The following is a 22081-nucleotide window of genomic DNA, read 5'->3' on the forward strand; positions in this document are numbered from 1 at the left end:
AATGGCCTGGAGATCTGCAGTGTGGAGCAGCTGGGTGTTCTTATCTCACAGAGGTACAAAAGGTTCATGAAAAGACACGAGCAGGTGGCAAATGGCAAATGTGCCCAGTGCCCGGCCTCAGTCCCGGAGCATCGAGTGCCATACCAGGCCTTGCTCTCTTGTGCCACCAGTTGTGGCCCTCTGGTGATGGCACAAGGCCTTGTGATAACTGTTTCTCTAAATGACCTTTTCCATAACCAGCCTTTGCTGTGTCATTGTGCGATTCCAGCCCTGGTGCTGCTCTGCGGAGGCTTGGCCTGATGACACCACGGGTGGGCTCCAGAGGAGATGCCATTTGCATAAGGAAAAAAGGAAGCTCTTAAGGGACTTTACTTCTAAATATTTCATTTTATTCCTCTCATGTGGTAATGAATGAAGACAAGTCAGTGAATGAAGAAGTTGTCTGTGTCTCTGTGATTATGTTCTCATATGGTTCATTTCTGGTTTCCTGTTTGTAAATGATTGGTTATTGTTTTCCTCTTGCTTTCTAGTACCAGTAAAGTCTTCCTGAAGAGAGCAACCTTTATCATTACATATTGAGTATGTCTACAATGTATTAAAAAGGGAAATAAAGAATATTTGTTCCTGTCAAAAGTAACATTACTGTTTAGTAGCATGTAGCCTTACTCTGCACTACAGAGAAGTGAATAAATCACTATTAGATATGTAATCTTTTTCTGCTATTTTTCTTTTGTAAGTGGACATAACCAAATATATTAATTTTTAGTATTTTTCTCAAAAAAACTTGGGAAGTACATATTTTTAAAATAAAATTTACAGGCTTCAAAAGGCTATTTTGTTCAAAATTATTTTTTAGGGAAACAGTTGGGTTTTTTTTTTACATCTTTTCTGTAGACCTTTAGAAGCTGCTATGCAGTATGGTCTTATATCCTCATGCTGAATGCAAGAGAAGATATTTGTATTTAATCAATACCACACAGATTTATCTAGGATTTATTTTTTCATTTTCTGCAAAACTACTGGTCATTTGTTACTATAGAAAATGTACTTCTCTGAAAATTGATCGGGGCATTTGCTGTCAGTTTAAGCAAGCAAGAAGCAATGAGAACAAGAAAAACACAAAGAAAATGGCCTCAAGGGAAAGCTCTGCATAATGAGCTTGAAACTGCTCCTGCTGGAAATACTGTTGCTACTTTTCCTGCCAGGGCTGTCACCTCACTCAACAATTTTAGCTTCAAGTGGAGAGTGGAGCTTTACTTTCAGCATCACTAAAGGCCAAGTTTTATGCTCCTGGATTTCCCAAACTCTGAGGCCGTTATGCTCATTGGTACATGGATGGCATTTTTAAAAAGGAAATAGGCCAGGAATAGCCCATGGTCTCAAAAGCTAAAAAGACAAGGTAAAGAGCAGGAATAACAAAGCAGATAGAAGCCATATTTTTAGAAGAGATCCCACACTAAGTGGGAACTCATAAGTGAAATGAATAGGGAGGCCATGCAATTTAATTGATAACAGTTTTCCTAGAGATGCGTAAATAATTTCCAAGATTTTTAGCTCCATCCCCTACCTTCCCTTCTTGCCTGATAAGGAAAAACAAGGAAGTTCATTCTAGAGAGAAGAGCAGAGATATGGACTGCCTGAGATGCTCATTACCCCAGGTTATTTCTTGAAGATGGTCTCATAGAAGTCTTGGTTACTGTTCAAGTCATGCCTAAATGGGCTAAACACAATGAATGAAATGAAGTCAGAAGGGAAGCTACAATGCACTGTATTGTAATCTTAACTTGACAAGATGAGCACATGGATGAATATTTAGTGGTCTTTTTAATGCAGTAACCACTTTTCAGTGTTACTCATCTATCTGAGTGGTTGCTGTAGTTACAGCATAACCTTGAGAATTGGCAGAGAGGGAACTGTGTATTCTATGACATTCCCTGGCCTGTGTGAAATATTTCTTGAACATTTGTGTAGCCTAAAGTAGGTGTTAGCTGGAAAGGTCTATGACTGTATACACAGACATTTATTTCCTAATCCCAAATGGAGATTATCAGCATTTCAGGATTTATCTTTTTGAACCGTATTCATGTACCCTCAGGTATCTTGTCATGCAAGTGAATATTGAAGTCTCACTTGGGTCCTGGGACTTTATTGGGAGTTACATGAAATATATGAGAATGTAGGTTCTCAAGTAGACCTCATCAGTACTTTTTAAAGTGCAGATTTAAGGTAATTTGTTTATATAGGTACTGACTGTTATAAACCATAGGAGACACTAGGGGAAGTTTGTTTATGGAGTCAGTTCACTGGAAAATCAACAATGTCAGAGCTGCTCTAGCTCTAATATTTGGAGTGAGTCAGGCTTGACATTTTGAGTTGAAGAGAACGCAGAATTTAGAACCAAGTTAAGAATATACTGGATGGAAGGACAAATTAGATTTTTAAATTGACATGCAGTGCTAAAACTAGGCACAGCTTGCCTGGATTCAGAAAAATGACTAATACAGAAAAAACCTGGGCTTACTTGGGAGGAAGAAGTCAGTGTAGGGAATGTATGCAAAATGCTATAAGAATCCTGAGAAGAAAACAAGGAAAGGGACAGGTGTTAGTGATTGGCAATAAATGCAAAATAAATGCAAAAAAAACTGGTATAACCACACCATGAAAATCAATCAGCTAATTTATTAATACAGAGCTGAGGTGAAACTAGAAATAGTAATTTTAGATCTCATCCCTCTCAAATTCTGTTCCTGGCTGTCAAATGGATTGTCACATCACAGACAGGATGTGATTGCCATGGAGATGGTTCCAAGAACTCCTGTAATCTATTTTTTTGCTGGGTTAATATTTTTATGTGCTTCCATAAGAGTAAATGATCATTCTGGTTTTTCTCCTTGTTGAAACACTTATGTACACTATGTTTTTATCTAAGGACTCTGCAAGTTGTTTATATGTGTTCTTCAGAATACTGGAGAGCCTGAAGTTTGTACTTCAGATGAAAATTGTTCTTTTCCTTATACTTTTGTATGCTGTAGCTATATGGAAGGGTGGCCTTAGGGAAGGATGACCTCCTCTGCTTTTAACAACTGTTAAATTATCTGTGACCTACAAATTTTAATACATACCTTTGGGAAATTTGTACAGTGATCTAAAGTAGTATGACCCTGTTAGAATAAGGTAAAAGATGCTTCTAATATCCTCTCTTTTTATTGCAATCATTTTTCTGTACCTGTACTTGTGTACTTTTGTCCAGACATTTATGTTGTCAGAACATTCAGATTCTTCATTGCAATCTTTCACTGCCAGTTTTGGAATATTCCAAAAACTTTTTGCCCCAAGACTTAGAGAAGAAATACACAAATAATTCTGTTAAATTAAATGTCATTTGTTGGCTGGTTACAACTTGCATATGCAGTGAAAGAGGTAATGGTGGTTCCTGTGCCAGCAGGAATACAGAAATTGCTCCTTCCAGCAATATACCAGGCATGCAAATTGCTGTAAAGTGTAGGAGGGATATTGCTCTCCTTTCTTCTGCTCTGTAGAGCTGATTATTGCCAGTGATGCTGGAGAGAAGGGGAAGGGATTGCACTGGAAGCAGAATTTCTCCTGGGTGTTATTGAGATTGAAAAGGATTTTTCTTACATTTCTGAAACATCAATAGGCTGATTATTGAGATGAGCAGTGCTTGTGCTGAAGGATGGAGGAAGGAGAACAGCTTTAGCTGAGCTGCCAGTACAGAAAAATAAAGAACCTGTATTTATTGCCAAATTCTAGAAGGAATCTATCGAAGTGAATCCATGGAAGCATAGAGATGAATGCCTTTTGTGCTCAGGGACTCTTATTACTTCTGACAGCAGAGCACTAGGCCTTCTGTAGCAGAAGTTTTGTCTTTAGCTGAATTCCACAGCCTTCTGATCCTTGCACCTATGTGCTTACCCTTAGAGTATTCCTGTTCAGCTAAGAACTTGAATGCTGCTGTTTTTGGAAGAGAGGGTTTTCTTCATAGAGGTCACCATCAAAGACAGGACATGTATCAAGGAAAAACTTTTGGCAGCAGCAATGATCTAGATGCAGTCGATGAAGACAGATTGCTAGAAGTGAGGATCTCCTTTCCTATAACTGAACAAGCAGTTCTCTCTTTAGTAAACTCCAGCTTCCCTACCAGCCAAGAAGACAACCTTTATTCTTAGATCAGCAGATTCAGTTTCTGCTCAGAGCTGGAGAGTTGAGCTTGCTGGCACTCTTGGTGTTCATGCAAAAGGTTGAGCACTGTATCTCACAGATGCTTCCTTTGTGGTGAATTCTGCTCTTTCCTGGAATTTCAAAATCTGTGAAAATTTTTCTGAAATCTATTGAGTTTGGCAGAAAGAATTAAAGGCAGAATCTGACTCTATTCAGGCTGCCTAGTCCTTGAGAGGAAAGAAAAGCATTACTGTGACTCACAGTAAAAGTGTTTCTGTTCTCACCTTTATGAATCATATTAAAACTGATATTTGTGGTATGTTTTTTCATGCGAGCTATAGGGATTACTGGGTTGAATTCTCCTTCTCATAATTCGGATGGTCTTGAATCTAACGTTGAATTATTTTTCATATTGATCATTTGCTAATTATGGATGAAGTAATTCTACTTCACTGGGCTGAAAATTTGCTTGCATCACAGTAGAGAAAGGATATTTGTTAGTTCAGGTATTGAAATTTCTTTTTTATCTAAAAATTTCACTAGGATCTGAAGCCAGTGTAAATTAATAGATAATGACTGTTTTGGTGACAAATTAAATTTTGCTTTTTACATACTTGCCTGCAGAGTTGTTTTTGTTACTTGTGCTACACCATAAGTAGCACTTTTATCCATGATTTCCCCTCCCAAGGGTATCTGCATAATCTACAAACAACTAAGGAAGGTCATTATTTGTATCTTTCCTGTTGATAAAATGTGCACATGAGCCAGTGCCCACAGATGATTTTATTTGTTTTGTGGAACTGTTCAGATCTATTGTGATATATGAAAGTCTTTTCCTGTTAGGAAAAAGGTTTAGAAAAACCTCAGCAATTAATTAGATATGATGATCTTATTGCTTATATTTGTGGAGTGTTAAGGTTTCACTTTGGTAGTCTTCATTCTTGTTGATCAAAGTGTGATGTACCTGTCAATAAGCTTTTAGTTTATCATGCAGAGGAGTGGAAGGGCCTTGCCTGTAACAATCACAGTAAATCAAGGTTAGAATCCAGTGGTCAGTATTTGACCCTTTTGCTCTGCTTTTCAATTATCTCTGCCATAAAGCTTCAGTATTGTAGCTTTAGATAGATACCTGCTTAAAGTCTTGGCTTTGGCTATCAAGTTTCAATCCATAGTTGAACTGAATAAATTAAAGGTAATGCTTTATTGTACAGGTGAATGCATAACCCAGAGAAGATATTTTACATTTAAAATTATTTTTTTCTCATTTGATGATTGTTATGTTTTTTAGCCAACTGTAATGTGAATGATATATAGACATGAGAACTTTATTTTGGTGGAGTGAATGTGAAACAGGCCATTCTTAATATTAAAATATCAGTTGTGACACTTTGTTCAAGCATGAGGAACAGAGCTAAAGCCAGACTTGATAAATTTAGCTAGCAAAATGTGAATCAAACCCTGTTAAGTACCTCCTGGCAAACCAAACCTCTGATGTGAACAGGAGCTCTTTTGTGACTTTTTCCCCCCTTTTTCTCTACCAAAATTTAAAGCTCAACCTTGCGAAGTACTGAGTGTCAGTGAATGCCATGACTGAAATGTTCAGCATCTTCCAGGATTAGGCCTTTACTTTGGTCCAGATTTTGTGCATTATGTGATCTGTTGTTCTTGAACTAACAGATTTCTTTCTCTTTCCCCCCATCCTGAAAACTAGGTTGTGTTATGTCAACTACAAATCCTGGTTGTAATAACTTATTCTCTTTTAAGGCAAATAAAGTAAAGCAAGCCATAAGGCATATTTCCCTCATAAGAAGATTAATGTACAGAACTTGATTCACTTATGCTCTCTTTTGTGCTGGTTTGGTCTTGTTTCTTTAAGATGAGATGTCTGTCTCTATAATATTAGTGTATTTTTCTTGCTGTAATCTGATGCACCATTTCTCTCCTCTTTTTTTCTCCTCTTCTAAGATTATCGTTGGAGAAACTGCAGTCTTTTGTCTACAGTTAGCTACAAAGGATTTTGAAAACCAAGAGAAAACAATATTAACTGGAGACTGTTGTTATATAAATCCACTGGTGCGCAGGACCATCAGATTCCTTGGTATGAGCAAAACTACTGCTTTCATTTTCTGAATGGTGAGAGTGATCAATTATGTCTTAATTTTGACCTGGGGAAAATACTCATATAACTATATAACATTTCAAATGTAGTCTTAAGTCAGGTGCAGTTTTCCTTTTAGGTAGCAAATGAAGCTTTTTGAAAGTTTGGATTAAAAACCAGTTGCAGAAACAGCAGTAAAAGTAGAAAAAAACATGGGACCACTAGGGGGGAAAAACAACCAGCAAGCCTGAAGTGGGATGAAGTGAAGAAAGGTGATATCCTTGTGCCATATCTGTAGCTGACAGAAAATATACACACACCAAAGATGAAGATAGTGAGATATAAATGAGTGTTTGAAGCTGCTTTCTTAGCCTGGATATTGTATTATAGTCTCTAGCAGAAAACTGTACAAAGCTCTACATTGGTTATGGCTGAAACTCTCCCTTTGGCTTTAGTAGATATAAGTAATCTTTTAGTAGATATGTCATATTTTCAACTTATTTGTTCTAACTGTATTTGAAGGGAGAAATCCTACCATTCAAAATGCGTATTGAACATTTCCAGATGCTGCTTTTTAATACACGTAGGGATGCCATAGCAGGTCTCAGTTCTGCTGTTTGCTTCTCTCTGATGGTTGTCTGTTCTAAAAGGAGCAGCTGGAGGAATGAAGCCTTGGGGCAGATAATCCTGCTGTGTGCCCCAGTCTCAGGGGGAGGGAGGGCATGTGCAGCTGTGCCTGTGTTTGCAGTGTTTGTGTAACCACTGTGCCTCCCAGTAAGGAGACTGTATTGTTTAGGTCTGGGGAGTGATGATGAGCTCCTCCCACTACAGTTCCTCTTTGTGTAATCAGTGCCTGAGTTTTCTTCCCACTAAGTGGTTCCTCCTTTCCTCACAGAAGCAAAAACATTTGGTAGGGGTGGCAGGAATGAACAAAGGCCTCTCCACTGTGCCAGCAGATGAAGCATCATTACCCATTATGCTCCCCCAGAGTGGTGTGTCCACCCCCAGAGTGCTGTGCACACCTCAGGACTGGCTGGAAGGCACTTCTGTGAGGTGACATGGGCAGGCACAATGTGCTGCTCACCAGAGTCCAGCATCTTGGGAGGAATTAACATTCATATGACATTGCTGACCAGCCAGGTCAGAAATCACCCTTGGTCCTCTAGCTTTGCTAAGAAATAATCTTGACCTTTATAAATGCGTGTTTCTGTGGAATTACATTTGCTGTGATGTTGATCCATTAAAGTCCTCATAATGCCCCATGAAACTGGGATTTTCCAGAACTCACCTATATTCACAGTGAATTGGAGCATGGGAAAGGTATGTTGATCTGCCTGCAGAAAAACAGGGAGAATCTATAGCTCAGGTGGAATTTGAACAAACACCCACTGGCTTTGCCTTCTGGTCAGGCTGCTGTGTTTGCATGTTCTTCCAGAGCTCATTTTGTATTTACAAAAGGATAGAGAGGGACCTCAGAATAGCAAAAATCTGTTTTCTTTTAAGTAATCAGTACATGCATTTACATTCTAATGAATGAGTACATGTGCTTAATGTTTTGCTGATATGTCTAATTAAAAAAACTCTTTAGCATAAGTAGTTCCTCAAATATATAAATCTTTAGCTCACTGTGTTGATACTGTGATTAATATGCCATGCATAGAGATTTATCCAGTAGCAGGCAGATGAAGACAACTGGTGCATGGCAATATTGAATTATTCAGTACTTTAGATTCTTTACAGCTGCAAGGGGGAAAAAAAAAGAATTTTTTTCCAGTTTGTGCTATGACTTTCAAGTTAATTCTCCATCAGGGTCTGACCTTGGTTTTCAAGCAGATTTATTGGGTGAAGAATTTCTCTCTGTCATTTCTGTTTAATGAACATGGGCAAAAGTTAGGTACCAGTAGAGCCAGCTACCCCAAACAGAGGATATGCATGGCTAAGGGCCTAGGAAAGCAGGCTGCTTGCACAAGAGATGAGTGTTCCTGTGGAAGATGGGAGAGACATCAGGTGTGTGGGTACACTGCAGTGCTACTGCTGCAGTTTTGTAAGAAAATACCATCTCCAACATAAGTCATGGTCTTCAGGGTACAGTACCTGGGAGGATTTTTCATGTTCTTGAATGGAGGAAGCTGGTGTATTGCTGTGATAAATACGTTAATTGTCAGGAAATGTAACTCTTTGTTTCCCTCTTTAGGAATTTACGCATTTGGACTGTTTGCTACGGACATCTTTGTAAATGCTGGACAAGTAGTAACAGGGAATCTTGCACCCCATTTTCTTGCACTTTGTAAACCCAACTATACAGCACTTGGATGTAAACAGTACACACAGTTCATCAGTAGCGTACATGCCTGTACTGGAAATCCAGACCTTATCATGAAAGCCAGAAAGACTTTCCCATCCAAAGAAGCAGCACTAAGCATATATGCAGCTATGTATCTGGCTGTAAGTATTACATTATTTAATATCACTGTATTTTTGAGAGCAAATGGCTGGCACTGTGAGGGGGAGGAGGGAGGAATGGGCAGAAGATAAGACTCAAAACTGGCAGATTTTCTGCATGCAAACCTTCTGTGAGTTACTGTGAGAATGATTCATTGGGCTTAATTCTGATAGTGTAGTGATTTCTGAGCCTTGAAAGCCAAGACAATGCTAAGAGAGGACAAGGTGTCCATAAAGGGTTTGGATTACTCTTTCGCCATTTCCAGAGAGTGTGGGACAATCTTGCTGGGTGCTAAAAAGTAAAGGTAGGGATTTCCTCTGACTGGTAGTGGTACTGCTCTGTTATAACCCAGTGCAGGTCAGTAGGATTGCACATGGCCATACTCTTCGGTGAGATGAAGCAGAAGGGTGAGCTGTATGTATGTCTGATCTCTGCATGTTTCTCAAGACCGCTGTGTGTCTTTTGGTACCAGAATTGGTATTTATAGGTACTTCATGCAAAGTCAGTTTGGCTCTTATGCAATAAAGTGGGCTACAAGACAATCCATCCTTTTTGCCTCTCTCCTCTCTTTTACAGGGAATTATGAACAGTGCTGGGATAAAACCTGGTGTTTACTGCTTGGATCAGAGCTGTTGTATAGGTTGTAGAGGGGCAGGGAAGAGGAAAGTCACCATTTAATCTCACTCAAGTCACTCAGCTTGGTTTCAAGTGCCTATTGTTCTGGTCTTAAGCAGAAGAAAGCACATCTTGTTTCAGTGCTGGGGCCCAATGGGAGTGACCTGTGCTGATAATCACAGCCCTGTGCAGCCCTTTGGATGAGCCCAGGGCTGCCTTCAGAGTGTCAGTGGGAAACTAGGCAGGTGTCTGTAGCTTTGTGGTCATTGCAGGAGTCAGCCCTTCCGTTCCCTTAGTATTTGAGCAGCGGCTGCCCGTAGATGTGTGTGTATATGTATGTATGCACATGTAGATATGCTTGTGTGGGGGTGTGTATTGCTTTTGAGCACATACCAGTTGAGCCAACTTTTAATTCCTGATTGATCTGGAAACTGATACTTGCCAACATGGCAAAGATCCCAGCCCCAGCCACAGACAGTGTGTCAACTCAGTGCTTCTGCCCAGGGTTTGAGACCCAGTTGCTTAAAATCTGCAGCAGGTAATGTTTACCAGGTTCCCTGTGAGCAATATCTGCTTATGGGATGTTGGTCATCAGTTAGTACAGACAAGTGTTTGCAAATAAGAGATGAACAATAATATTCTATTCTAACTTGAGGCAAGTATAAACCTTCTACTAGTATTGTCTTTATTTGGGGATATATCTAAGGATGAAACACTCTAAATTTGATGCAAGCTATTTTAGAAAATACTCAAAATTTTTTATTTTAATTGCTCCTATTTTTCTCATCCATCTGTAAAGTTGGATTTCCACTGTTGCCATGAGTCAGAGTAACTAGGAAACCAGCTATTCAGCTACTGCAAAGCAGAAAGTAAAATAGTATTAATACATTTTAAAAACAAAAAGTAGACATCAGTAAGGTTTAATACCTAATATAAGTGGCTTTTGACATGAGCAAGAATACTTTATGCAAACCTTGCCTATGGACAGTATACAGTTAACAATATAAAAAATTAAAGCTGCTGAGATCCATTTCATAACTATTTGCTCTGTCAGTAATTGTAGAAATGAATCTATCCTATGTTGTTACTGTACATGCTGTACTGCTGTTACTGCATGGTGCTTGACACAGCTATAATTTATCTAAAGCACTATAAACTATTCTCAGGACTTCTGAATTCCTGTAGTAGCTCCTTGTTACAATACTGACAGGTTAATTGTTTTGTTTTGGTTTTTATTTTTTCGTTAAATTCTAAGCATGACTGAAGCTACAAATACTGTTTATTACACTCCAACGGAAAAAAATATTCAGTGTTCCAATATCTGGGGTCATGTCCTTACACTGCCATGATGTTTATCAGGATAGTTGGCCCTAAATAACAATTTTCTCATCACTGTTCACTGGAGTAGAAGATTTAAAACAGTAGCCTAGTCTGTATGAGCCATGCTACAACAGTTATTGAGAGCATGGACATAAAGACCTCCATATATTACTCACTGTTTCATTAGCATATAATCTTTGGTACAAAATGTGCTTTCTTTTTGGTTAACAGAAATTTTGGAGAGAGGGAGAGATTATTATGGAGTCCTCCCTGGATATTTCAGCCAGCTGTGCACAAAACAAAACCAGCTTAAAGGAAAAAAAACCACATAAAGAGCTGACCCAAGGGTCCTTGCTCTCTGAGGTGGTGAAGTAAATGCTTTTGACTTACGTGATTTCACCAATCAACCCATTTAGAAACAAAGCCTATGATTTATCTAATAATTCCCCTATCTTGTTCCATTTAAGTACAGGCACATCCTTATCACCTAGCATCTGTGCATATTGTCTTGTTAACAATAGCTTCTTTTTTCATCTAAGTTCTTGAGTCTTCTGTTTTTCCTCTCTCCCCCCCTTTTGAGAGTGGGTGGCTGCTATGGTAACTCAGAATTCCCCTCCAGCTTGGAAGTACAGTCTTTTTCAAACAGTTGTTCTGCTAATATTTAGAGCTTTGTAATGTTTGCCTCCATTACTTCCAGTACCTTTTAAGAGAGACTTGAGCAATGGAAAGGTGTTTTCCCTACACTGCTTTAAGCACAGATGCATTGCCATTGCATGGTTCATTCTTTCCAGTGTACCAGTGTTTTCAAAATGAACTACTGTAAATATGTTCTAAAATCTCTAACTAATCTGGCTGGTGCCTGGATTTTTCCTTTGGTTTCTTCTCTGATCTCATTGGAGATCTTTTGTTTGTTTTTGATTGAGTTGGTTTAATAAGTCAACTTATTAAATAAGTTATATTTTATAAGTTTAATAAGACTGCATCTGCTTTCATTTCTTATCAGCATTGCAATTCACTCTTTCTCATGTGGAACAATATTTGCTATATAGGTATTAAGGCAAACACTGCAGCTTTATTAAACAGTATATAATTGTACGAGCCACATTTTGATATGTATAAGCTGACATAGCCTGGACAATTAGAGGTAAGTTTTGAGGCAGCCAAGTATGCACATAGTTGGGGTGTTTTCCACAACTGAGACACAGGAAGTGGAAGTCATGAGTCTTTTTTTGGTAGGATTTCAAAATGGTATATGAAGATTTAGTCAGCCTATTCCCATAGATTTAAATATAAGACTTGTGACTAACAGTTGTCCTTTGGCCTAGGGGATTGGTCATTGTTAGCTGTAGTTTAAGGGAAATTCTATAAAGTTTTGCCCCTTTTTGTTCTTATTGTATTGCATTAAAGCAGTTGGGGAGGGTAGTGTATGAACTTTGTGTTACTGCATGCATGGCAGACTTGCTTTGGGTTTGTAATGACAGAGGAACAGGCTTCATGTCTTGATAGCTGACACAGCCCCTAAGTCTGTAGGCAGCTTTTGTTGCTTTGTACTGTGAGCCCTTGGCCTCAACTATGACTTCAGACAGGACTAGCAGATTGCAAAGCTGACAAAATTTTTTTTCCTCTCTGCAGAGCTTTTCTTTGGCCCATGATCATGTTTTCTGCATGGCTTTTGCTCCTGGCATTTTGCTGCATTGATTTTGCTGTTTGGTGTGTTTATAAGTCACTAGGAAAAGACAGCAAGACAGTCTGAGTAACTGTGCTGGCAACATGGTGACACTCTCCTCAGTGTCACTCCTTGATCCATTTGTAGGTGTAGGTCTAGACTCACCTGTCCTTTGTCTTGAAGTGCCTGTTAGATTCCAGCTAAATGGGCAGCTGATGAAGGCATGACAAGTCTCAGGCAGACTTAAGGGAGTGTTCAGGAGGAAAAGGACTAGCAGAGGCACCTCCTTAAATTGACTTTGTTTCCATTTTTTGTTTCTTCTGGCTGCCTTTCAGGGACAGTGCTAGGAATGTGGAGCTTCTTTTCAGTATCTGGTGCAGCAAGTGTCCCTCAACTGATAATAAAACATATGAGCTTCACATATTGAGTGTATTGGTTTCTTTCAGACTAAATAATAAAATAATGTTACCATTTGATCCAGGAATTTATCTAAAGACCTCTATAAATTTCGTCAGTCAGCTATTCATTACAATTCAGTTCCTTAAGAAAACAGCCTCTGTAATAGGTGTATCTTATGGTCTTGATACAGTGAGTTATTTCTTTTCCAGTTGTTTTACAGTTACAGCAGTGGGGAGCTTATAGTGGGAAAATTAATGGTAAGTTCCAGAATTCTAGAGCTTTCTTTTCTTTTTGCCAAGCCAGTCCCTGACTTTGAAAGCTAATTTTTGTCTAGGGTCATAAATACTTAGATCAAAACATATAGTGAAAGCTGGAGGGGACTTCAGAAATACTAAAAGAAATCTTCAGTGGACAGTTGCAGAAGGACCCAGATGATTTGAGGATATGATTTTGATTTGCTCTAGAAATAGTTTGACCCATTAATTATTACCAAAGGAAGCTGAAAAGAGTTTAGGTTGTCAAACAGGATTCTAACTAAACTAAACTGTTTATGGACTACAACAGCCCACTGTTTTTTTAGCTTTTTGATATGAGTGTCTCTTTTCTTTCAGGTCTGATAAATATTGAAAATACCTTGGGTGGAACATTTATAACATTACTTATATTACTTAAATAGTTCAAAATTGTTTATTTAATGCCAGCACATTGTAAAAGCAAAAGAAAACACAGGATAATTTTTGTTTGAAGTCCTGCCTGGGATGGGTGCCTGTACAATGATTTCTTCCTGATTTTTCTTGTTGCCTTATGAGTCATTATTCAGTGCCCACTGATGGACTGGTCTTTGTCAGTCTCCCATGCCATCTAAATAATTGAGAAATGAAATAGCAGATGCAGAAGGGATCTTCTTACACACATCCCTGGGCCCCAGGCTGATGAAATCAGCAAGGAAAATTATCTTCCCTCCTGGCTGGAGTACCCACCTGATGTGTAGCTCCAGTGTAGCTAAAATGGGATTCTGAGACCTGTTACACCTGTGTTTGTGTGCATAGATGTTGGTGTGGGTGGGCCTAAAGATAGCTGAAAGATGCCTAGAAAGAGCTTGCAGCATAGCCCAGGGATCTCCTTTGTCCTGCACTTTACATACAGTTCCTGTTCTTTATGTTAACATGTTTTGGAATGATTTTATTGGTACTGGATTAAGGACAAACTTCATATGAGACATGCAACCTGACACTTTTGAATTAGTTTCGCAGTACAAGCTAAATGGCAAGGCTGTGATTGTTCCTTACACTATGGCCTGAGCCAGTCACAGCAGAAACCTCACAGGTAGCTGGCTTTGTCTTGGTGGTGATGGTGATAATTTCTTTCAATTTCATACTTTGAAACCCACTTCAATTAAAGGTTTTCTTTCAATTTATGAGGTTCTCTTACAGCTTTGCTTCCAGTATCTTGAAGACTGAATGTCAAATGTTTGTGTTTTTCTGAAAATCTAGTAAATATTGTCATATTGTGTGATCAGGTAAACAATCTACCTCCTTACATGACTCTCTGCCTGTGTCTGCTTACTGGTGACAGCTGTATATCTTTTATTACTAAAATCTTATTTCAGGAAAAAGGAACTGCGATAGCAGAAGTTCTTTAAGAGAAGAGTCACTACAGTTCTGATGTTGCAGAAGAATGTGCAGCCTGCTATATTAATTCTGATTGCTGTATCAATCCTTGACCTACATACGAAATCTCTGCTGTTGGTCTTGCTGTTGACTAATTTAAGTTTTCTTTCATTAGAAAACTCCTCTCCCAATTTTTGTTCTTAAAAGGAATGGAGATGAAGTTGTTCAGTAAATATCTTTACATTGTCATTAATTTTTACTAATGTTTTAAATCACTGAGCTATTTTCCTTTGTTTATACTGCATTTAATATTTATTTAAAAGTAAGTGAAGCCTTCTGTCATCTTTTCAGGTTGTTTATTCTTTGTCAATTACTGAGTGTGCTGGTTTATAGTTTATCCACCAGAATCAGGAAGAAGACAGCTGCTTAATTATATTTTGTTCTTAGTTAAATCAGGTCGTTGACTGTGTTATTACATTATATTAGAGCTGTAAGAGGCCAAGTTTAAAAATGGGTCCTGAATGAATCCTACCTTGGAGGAGGCCGTATTTGCTTTGTAGAATTTTGCAAATACAGGCTTTTTGTTACACTATTTCAGGAAAGTTAGGCCTTTTTTTATTGGTTCTCCCGTAATATAATGCTATTCCTTATGTGAGTGGCACCTGTTCTTTAAAGAAAAGACAGAAATGGTACCTATGCTGGCAGAACTCTCGGGTCTTTTTGAACAATGAACTGGGCATGGCAACCATGGCTGCCCCTATAAGGGAGGGGACTTTGCAGATGGAGGTCTTTACTCCTGTGAGGCACATGAATCTCCAGCTGTTTTTCCTCAGTGCTTGGAGCTGGAATTTGAAGGACATGCTCAATTGTAAAAACGTTGAAAGAATTTTGTGCAGAACATTTTTTGGGTTCAGTTTTGTATTAAAAATGTTGAAATTTGATTGAAGCAGAATCAATTGTTTGTACTATAATGTGTTTTGTCTTACTAAAAATTCAGATTATCTTCTTGGGTAACGACCAGTTGTTATAGATAACTGAAGTATTTCACCATGACCTGCCTTAAACAACAAGATTTTCCCTCTCAGTAGTCATTTCAATTTAATATAACACAATACAGAATTACATGCAGGATGCCTCCCTGCTAACTCCCCTGTGTCAACTTCACCCAAGATGTATTTGAAATTTGATTTTCTCATTGTGTGTTAAAAATATTCCAGTGTTTTTCCTAGCCCCAGCTGTCCTAACATATAGTGTGAATGTGGATAATGGTGGTAGTATCCAGTAGAACAATGAGATTTGCTAAAACAGATGGTTGCTGAGTTAATTCAGTGTGCAGTACTCTGTCTGTAGCTTGGAGAAAAACAGTGGGGCTAAAAAGGTGGATATTAAAGTTGCAGTTCTTATCACCTTTCCACATGGTAAGAGTAACTCACTGAAAACAGCCTGCAAAAATACAAGGAGCTAAGATAGAAGAATAATCAGCAAAGGGAGAGAGATGGTTTCTGAAATGGTCTAGGAAGAGAGGAGGATGTGGCTTGGAGAAAAACCCCAAAACTCTTTTTTCCAAACCTTTGCTTTGTCTGAATTAGTGGAAGTCTTTCTGCTAGGTTTCCTGTTCATCATACAAAGTACACTGAAGGTTTGTGTGTTGCCCTTCTCTGATGTTATTTTAAGATTACAATTTAAGGTAAACAATCTTAAAATTTTAAGAGTGTTTCATCCTCTAAGGCATGGATCTTTCTCTAGTGTTTTGAACAAAATTACTGTTAGATATTGTCTTTTTAGGCAAGTGCTGACCATTACTTAGTTGCTTCGTTTATTGTAACTCTAACCACACTTTCTAAACTGCTTCTTGGATGGATTATTTCAGCACTTTGTAAACTGATTCCCTATTAAATTCCACCGAAGTTTCAGACGGTACAAAAAAATCCCCAGACCAGCACAAAGGACTGTGCATTTGTTGGCCAAAGAAGTGGTATTGGTTCTTCAATGCAGACTCATCTGTTTTCCTTTGCAGTCCAAAGTGATGACATTACAAACTTGGAACTGGCAATGAAACTCCATAGGAAATACTTGCATTCTGCTGTTCAAAAACATAAATCCTGTTTAAAATTTGAAGATTCAGGGTTTCAGTAGTTTACTTACAGAAATATCTTCGGCAGAGAGTAGAAACCTTTTTGTCAAAAATCTTGTTAGTTGAAGTATAATTTACTTTTGGAGAGTGGGGAAGAGGAGTGTTGGAAGTGGTCTTAATGCCAATATTCAAGAGAATGGAAAGTCAAATATTTGGTATTAATTTCTTCCATTGGTTTATCAGAGCTTGGAAAGTGCTGGGTTAAACCTGGTAGTCACTAATGCACTCTTAGGGCAGAAGAGCTGCTCTGTTATCAGGCATTGCTTTTAATTCAGTAATATTGCACAGAAAGAATTGGACTGCAGCAGGGCAAATGGATTTCTCACTCTGATGGATAAAACCTGCAGCATTTAGATTGGTTTGTGTGAATCATGATGTTGAATTAATTCATCACTTGTTGAAACTATTATTTTATTCGCTGGTTAAAACTATATTTGTAAAAGTAGATGCTGACATTTAGTTCAATTTTCACTGCTCTTTGACACTGATTTTTTACCTTTTCACTGATTTTTGACAAATCACTAATTAGTCAGGTGAGGAAGCGTTTCATAAGGAAGAAAGGCTTTTGCTAATAAGGAAAGGTCTTTCTTTATTCCCTTTCTTACTTTGCCTGGCAGCTGGTAATAGTACTAATAGTACTTCAGGGTAAAGATTTTTTTCTGTTACTGTCAACACTGCACAGTGAAAAATCAGTCTCTACTTGTGTGCATTAATAAATAAATACACAGACCGAGAGTAATCGGATAGGATTTTCCAATTTGCCTGGTTTTCTGTAGGCTTTTCAGGTTCATGTAAAATGCAGTTTTGCTGTATGGTCTGATTCTTTCTCTATATCCCCAGGAAAAAGGTGTGATGACTTTATCTACTACTCTAACTCCTAGTTTCTTCACACCATCCCCCCACTCCAGGAAAAAAGCACCAAATACACATAGTTTATTCAAATAAAATATTGAGCTTCTATTCACCAATTTGTGGGAGACATCCATCAATCTTACACTTTCTTCCTTTCTAATTTTCAGATGTATATCACCAACACAGTGAAAGCCAGAGGAACAAGGCTTGCAAAACCTGTTCTGTGTTTGGGTTTAATGTGCTTGGCCTTCCTTACTGGAATCAACAGAGTAGCAGAGTATCGAAATCACTGGTCAGATGTAATAGCAGGATTTGTAATTGGAATATCTATAGCAGTATTTTTGGTAAGTGTGTGTCTATGTCACTTCTGTTTGAAAAAAAAACAATGTATATGTTTGTATCTCTAAAAAAACCTTCAGATAACTAAATAACAAAAGGCATGTTTCTTAGGTTCTTTAATTAGTCATCAGTTTCCTTGGTAGTGTTTATATACACTCAGAAATGTGAAGTCAAGAAAGGACCGATCCAGTTATGTATTTTGACTTATGAACTGGATTGTAACATTTCAAACTAATTTTTGAAGCCAGGCCCAGTTGTAGGAAATATGTATTCCTCAGAATAACACATAGTTATGATTTCATGTATAAAGTATTAAATTCGATATAGTGGTACCCACACTGATTAGAGAAGAGGTAGCATTTGTTTTTCTGGCTTTACAGTAACTCTAATGAATTTATTTCGTGGTGATTTAGGTTTATGTTGAAATTTCATATTATTCTGTATCAAGAAGTCTTAGTTTAGCCTTTTCCTTTTTGGAGCTGTGTTCCAAAACCAGATAGTTAATCACAGTTGCCAATGACTACTGTGTGTGTCAGAAAACTATTTCTAATCTATTAATCACCTTCACTAATATCTGCAGTGCAAGACTGTAGAATAGAACAGTCACTGCTGTTTAATGCCTGTAGGTTTGTCTGCATGGCAGCTTGTATAAATACACCTTTGAAGTTTTTCATCATGAAAACACTTTTGAGCTTGACTCGTGGATTGCAGGGTCTTGGTCTCTAGATCTTGGATCTGAAAGCATGGCTTGGCTGAGAACCCTCCCAGGGATGGCTGGGATGGATGTTTTCACCCTCTAACATGCAGGGGTAGCTGCAAGTTTCCTTTAAAATACATCTGCTTGAATTTCCAAATGTTCCCTTCCGCAGGTGTCCAGTAGCATCAAATTTAGTTGTGTTTTGAAGAAACTGCAGTTGGCAATTGCTGCTCAGCCGAGTGTCAGAATTAGTGGAAGCACAAACTGTTAATATATCACATTCCTGACTCCCTGTTGAGAATCTGCTGCCCTGAGCAGATTTAAAGTTGCATTCAGACTTGGAGATGGTCCTTGCCTTCTTACTCACTTTCTTACTCTTCATTTGAGAAAGTCTTTACTGATCAAAACTGAGATGACACTGGCCTTGCCAGGAGTTTAAGGTTAATTCTGTGTGATGCTGTAAGGTATCTCTTTGTGAGATTGATAATAATTGGTGTTCTATTATGTAGCTTCTGTAATGGATTTTCTTATAGATAAGGTTTTTTTGGTTCTCAGATGATGCATGTACCAGTAAATTGGTTGAACGTCTTTTGTCTTGAAATATTAATTAAGGATTTTCTGTAAAACATGAACTTCACATTTCAGTGTTTCTACTGTAAAGCTGTGACTAAAGCTGGTGTCATTTCTGCCTAATGATAATTGTCAGGATCAAAGCTTGAAAAAATGAGTTCTTCTTTAGGTATTCTGTTTATCTTCAAATCCCTTCTAGGTTGTTTGTGTGGTAAATAACTTCAGAGGACGTCAGCCAGAACATGAACACTCTCATCTGGATAATCTGACCCAGATGCCCATGATCAGCATACCCAGAGTAGAAAGCCCTTTAGAAAAGGTAATGTCTGACTTCTTAAAAAACAAATAGAATGTAGCTCACTGGAAGGATGACCACAAACCATCCTGACAAGAGTGCCAAGGTAATCAGATGTAAAATAAAGAAACATGTCAGTGAAGGAGAAAGAAGGAAAGAATTTAATTCAGTGACACCCCTTGGGAGGCTCTTCATGTCATCATTTCACTGCTGTAGCTGATGCTAAGCCCATGGAGTCAGGTCTGAGGCCCTCTTCACTTGTGTTTATCAAGTGATGCGATGAATCCTCTGCCTGATAGTCCACAGAAGGCAGAAAGTTCTTAGAATGCTTAGGAAGAAAATCCAACCCCTGGCCCAAGGGGCTTTGCAGGTACAAGTGGCATTTATCCTATTTGTTTGTGGTATGTCCTCAGCCTGGTGTAGAGCATGAGATGCAGTCCCTTCTGGATCAGCTGTGGGGCTCCTATCATCAGTCATGATCTAACCCCAGGGCAGGGTGCCCACTTGGAAGTGAGAGTAGCGTGGGCCATACAGTAACTGCACTAACCCCATGATCTCTTGTCAGAGCACATGGGATTTTTAGGCTAGGACATGCTAGTGAGAGTCTCCTGGGTATGCCAAGACGTTTTGCTTAAGTATCAAAAAAAAATTATTTTAGTTTACTGTGAAAACCATTTATATGTTTTTTAAGATGGTGTGTTAGGTAAGATTGTCTGACTAATTTTATGAGCAAACAAATACTGAAATAAATAGCATAACCAAATACAGAAAATATTTTAGACATTTTTACCGAGGGGAAACTTTGAACTAGTAATGCCAAGTTTAAAGACAGCTTTACTTTTTCTAATGACTGTATCTGTCATTATTCATTAAAGTCTATTGTGTTATGCCCATATTTGAAGATGGTAAACAATCCTACACTGGGTAGAGCACCAGAAGTATTTTCTGTGGTATTGTTTTAATTCTGTTTTAATTCTGATAATTTTTTTTTTTTCATGTTCAATGTAAGAAAGGCTTTCAACCACTTCCCAATCTGTCTTACTCACTTGAAAGTGGTGGAAGTTGTCCTTTAGTAAGAATTTCTGCTAGTCCTGAGTTTTTTGTTCTTTTTCTTGAAGGGACAGAAGATTTCTTTTCAGGATGGTCTAACATGCATTTTTTGAACTAAATATGTCTAAGCTACTTCTGCTGATATCTTCTTACAAGGAGGTCAGAGTCTCATTTACTTGAACAAGCATTTAGATGATGAAGGTGTATCTTCAAAATAATCCATTCAGTAAACTTTCTGTAAAATGTAAAAACAAAACAAGCTGTCAGCTGGCCTGGAACATACCACATTAATAAGAACATGTTTTATTTACATGCTAGGCTCTCATGCAAGAGAAGCCATTTCTGTGGCTCAAAAGCCATCACAGGTAATAAATATACATTCTCTGGATATTGAAATATAAAAATTTTTTTCTGAGGATAAAGACTTCATGTTAACTTCTTGTTTCTGTTTGGTTTGAAAACCTCTCACTCATAATCTACAATGTTCTTTTCCTGAGATTTGGCCTAGTTTGAGATGCTGTGGGGAAAGCTATGGGAGAATATGAGAGGATGGTGGCAGGAATAGAATAACAACTGCCTTTTGTGAACTGCCCAGGACTATGTTATATCAATGAGTTTCTTTCCTTCTGAACCCATATTCTTATGGCAGTAGGCAGGAGCTGTTTGCTGTCATGCAGCTTCTCTCTAGATAATTAAACTGAGGACTGACCACAAAGTGGCACCACTTGCTGAGATCCCATTTTATGGGTTCATCTTCATCTGTGTTGCAAAGCCTTTCTCCTTCTCAGACATACAGGATGGGATGCAAGGACAATAAGGTGAAGACTTTGCTAATTGCTTGGAAATGCTTTCTTCTGTTTCCACTTCCAGGAAGTTTAAATTGAATTAGCAAATAATTGGTGAAAAAGTTACTTACATGTGAGTGCTTTGGGTTTTGAGTTTCTATGGATATTTTTAGATTTTTAATGTATTTTTTGATTAATCTAAAGTTTTAGATAGAAGACATAAAAGTTAAATAAAAACTGTTAAAAAAAAAAGACATTAAGAATAATACTTTAGGGAACTAAGGTCTAAATTAAGTTTGCTAATGTCAATTAACTACCATTGCTACAAGAATTCTTGAATTAGTCTTTGCTTTTTAACTCCTTTTTTATTTTCCATCATTTGTTCTCCACTGGAGAAAGAGTGATGCTAAATAATTTGTGTGCTATTTGCCTCTTCCTTCTTTAGATATATGAGTGATTTTCACTACATTTCAGTTAGGACTGTTCCAGTTCAATATTCTGAATGCACATAGATCTACATTTGACTTTTTTTAAAACTGGTTTTCCTTATTTTCAGTCTACAAGCTCCGGTACCAATATTAAAGACAGGCCACTGTCAGAAATTATCTATTGGGAGTAGCACAAATCCTAACAGGCTGAAGTTACAAGGCTAAGGCAGTGCAAGTGGGAAGCAATGCAACTATGTGACTGGTACTAAAAAACAGTAACTATATAGGTATTGGGAGCAAGCAATTAAAAGCTCCTGCGTTAAAGAATGAGTTCATTAGAAATGCTTGCCAGATAGGACCCCACTCATTGCTATTTTGTAATAAACTCACCCGTAAATGAGTAAGCACATGATGCATCATACAGACCTGGAAGCATGTTGCTTTGCTGTTTCCAGATCTGCTACTTGCTATTCCAGTGCTTTCTCCATGGAGAACAAACGCTCCTGGCATGCTCACCGTGCTGCCACTGTCTGAGTTCTGGTGGAGCTCTAGCTAGTGTGCTTTGCAGTGCACTTAAATAGGCATAAGTTCTTGCAATACT

At 38.1% G+C, this 22081-nt stretch overlaps 1 protein-coding gene across 1 annotated transcript in view; it reads left to right on the plus strand.

Moving 5' to 3' along the window:
- Nucleotides 1-22081, plus strand: part of PLPPR5 (phospholipid phosphatase related 5) — a 44116-nt gene that overhangs the window by 14357 nt on the left and 7678 nt on the right. The window contains exons 2-5 of the mRNA XM_056497887.1: nt 6145-6277; nt 8472-8722; nt 17484-17660; nt 19122-19241. Of these exons, the coding sequence (XP_056353862.1) occupies nt 6145-6277; nt 8472-8722; nt 17484-17660; nt 19122-19241 (681 nt within the window). The remainder of the gene's footprint in view (nt 1-6144; nt 6278-8471; nt 8723-17483; nt 17661-19121; nt 19242-22081) is intronic.

Source organism: Oenanthe melanoleuca, chromosome 8, assembly GCF_029582105.1.
Source record: "Oenanthe melanoleuca isolate GR-GAL-2019-014 chromosome 8, OMel1.0, whole genome shotgun sequence".
Lineage (NCBI taxonomy): Eukaryota > Metazoa > Chordata > Aves > Passeriformes > Muscicapidae > Oenanthe > Oenanthe melanoleuca.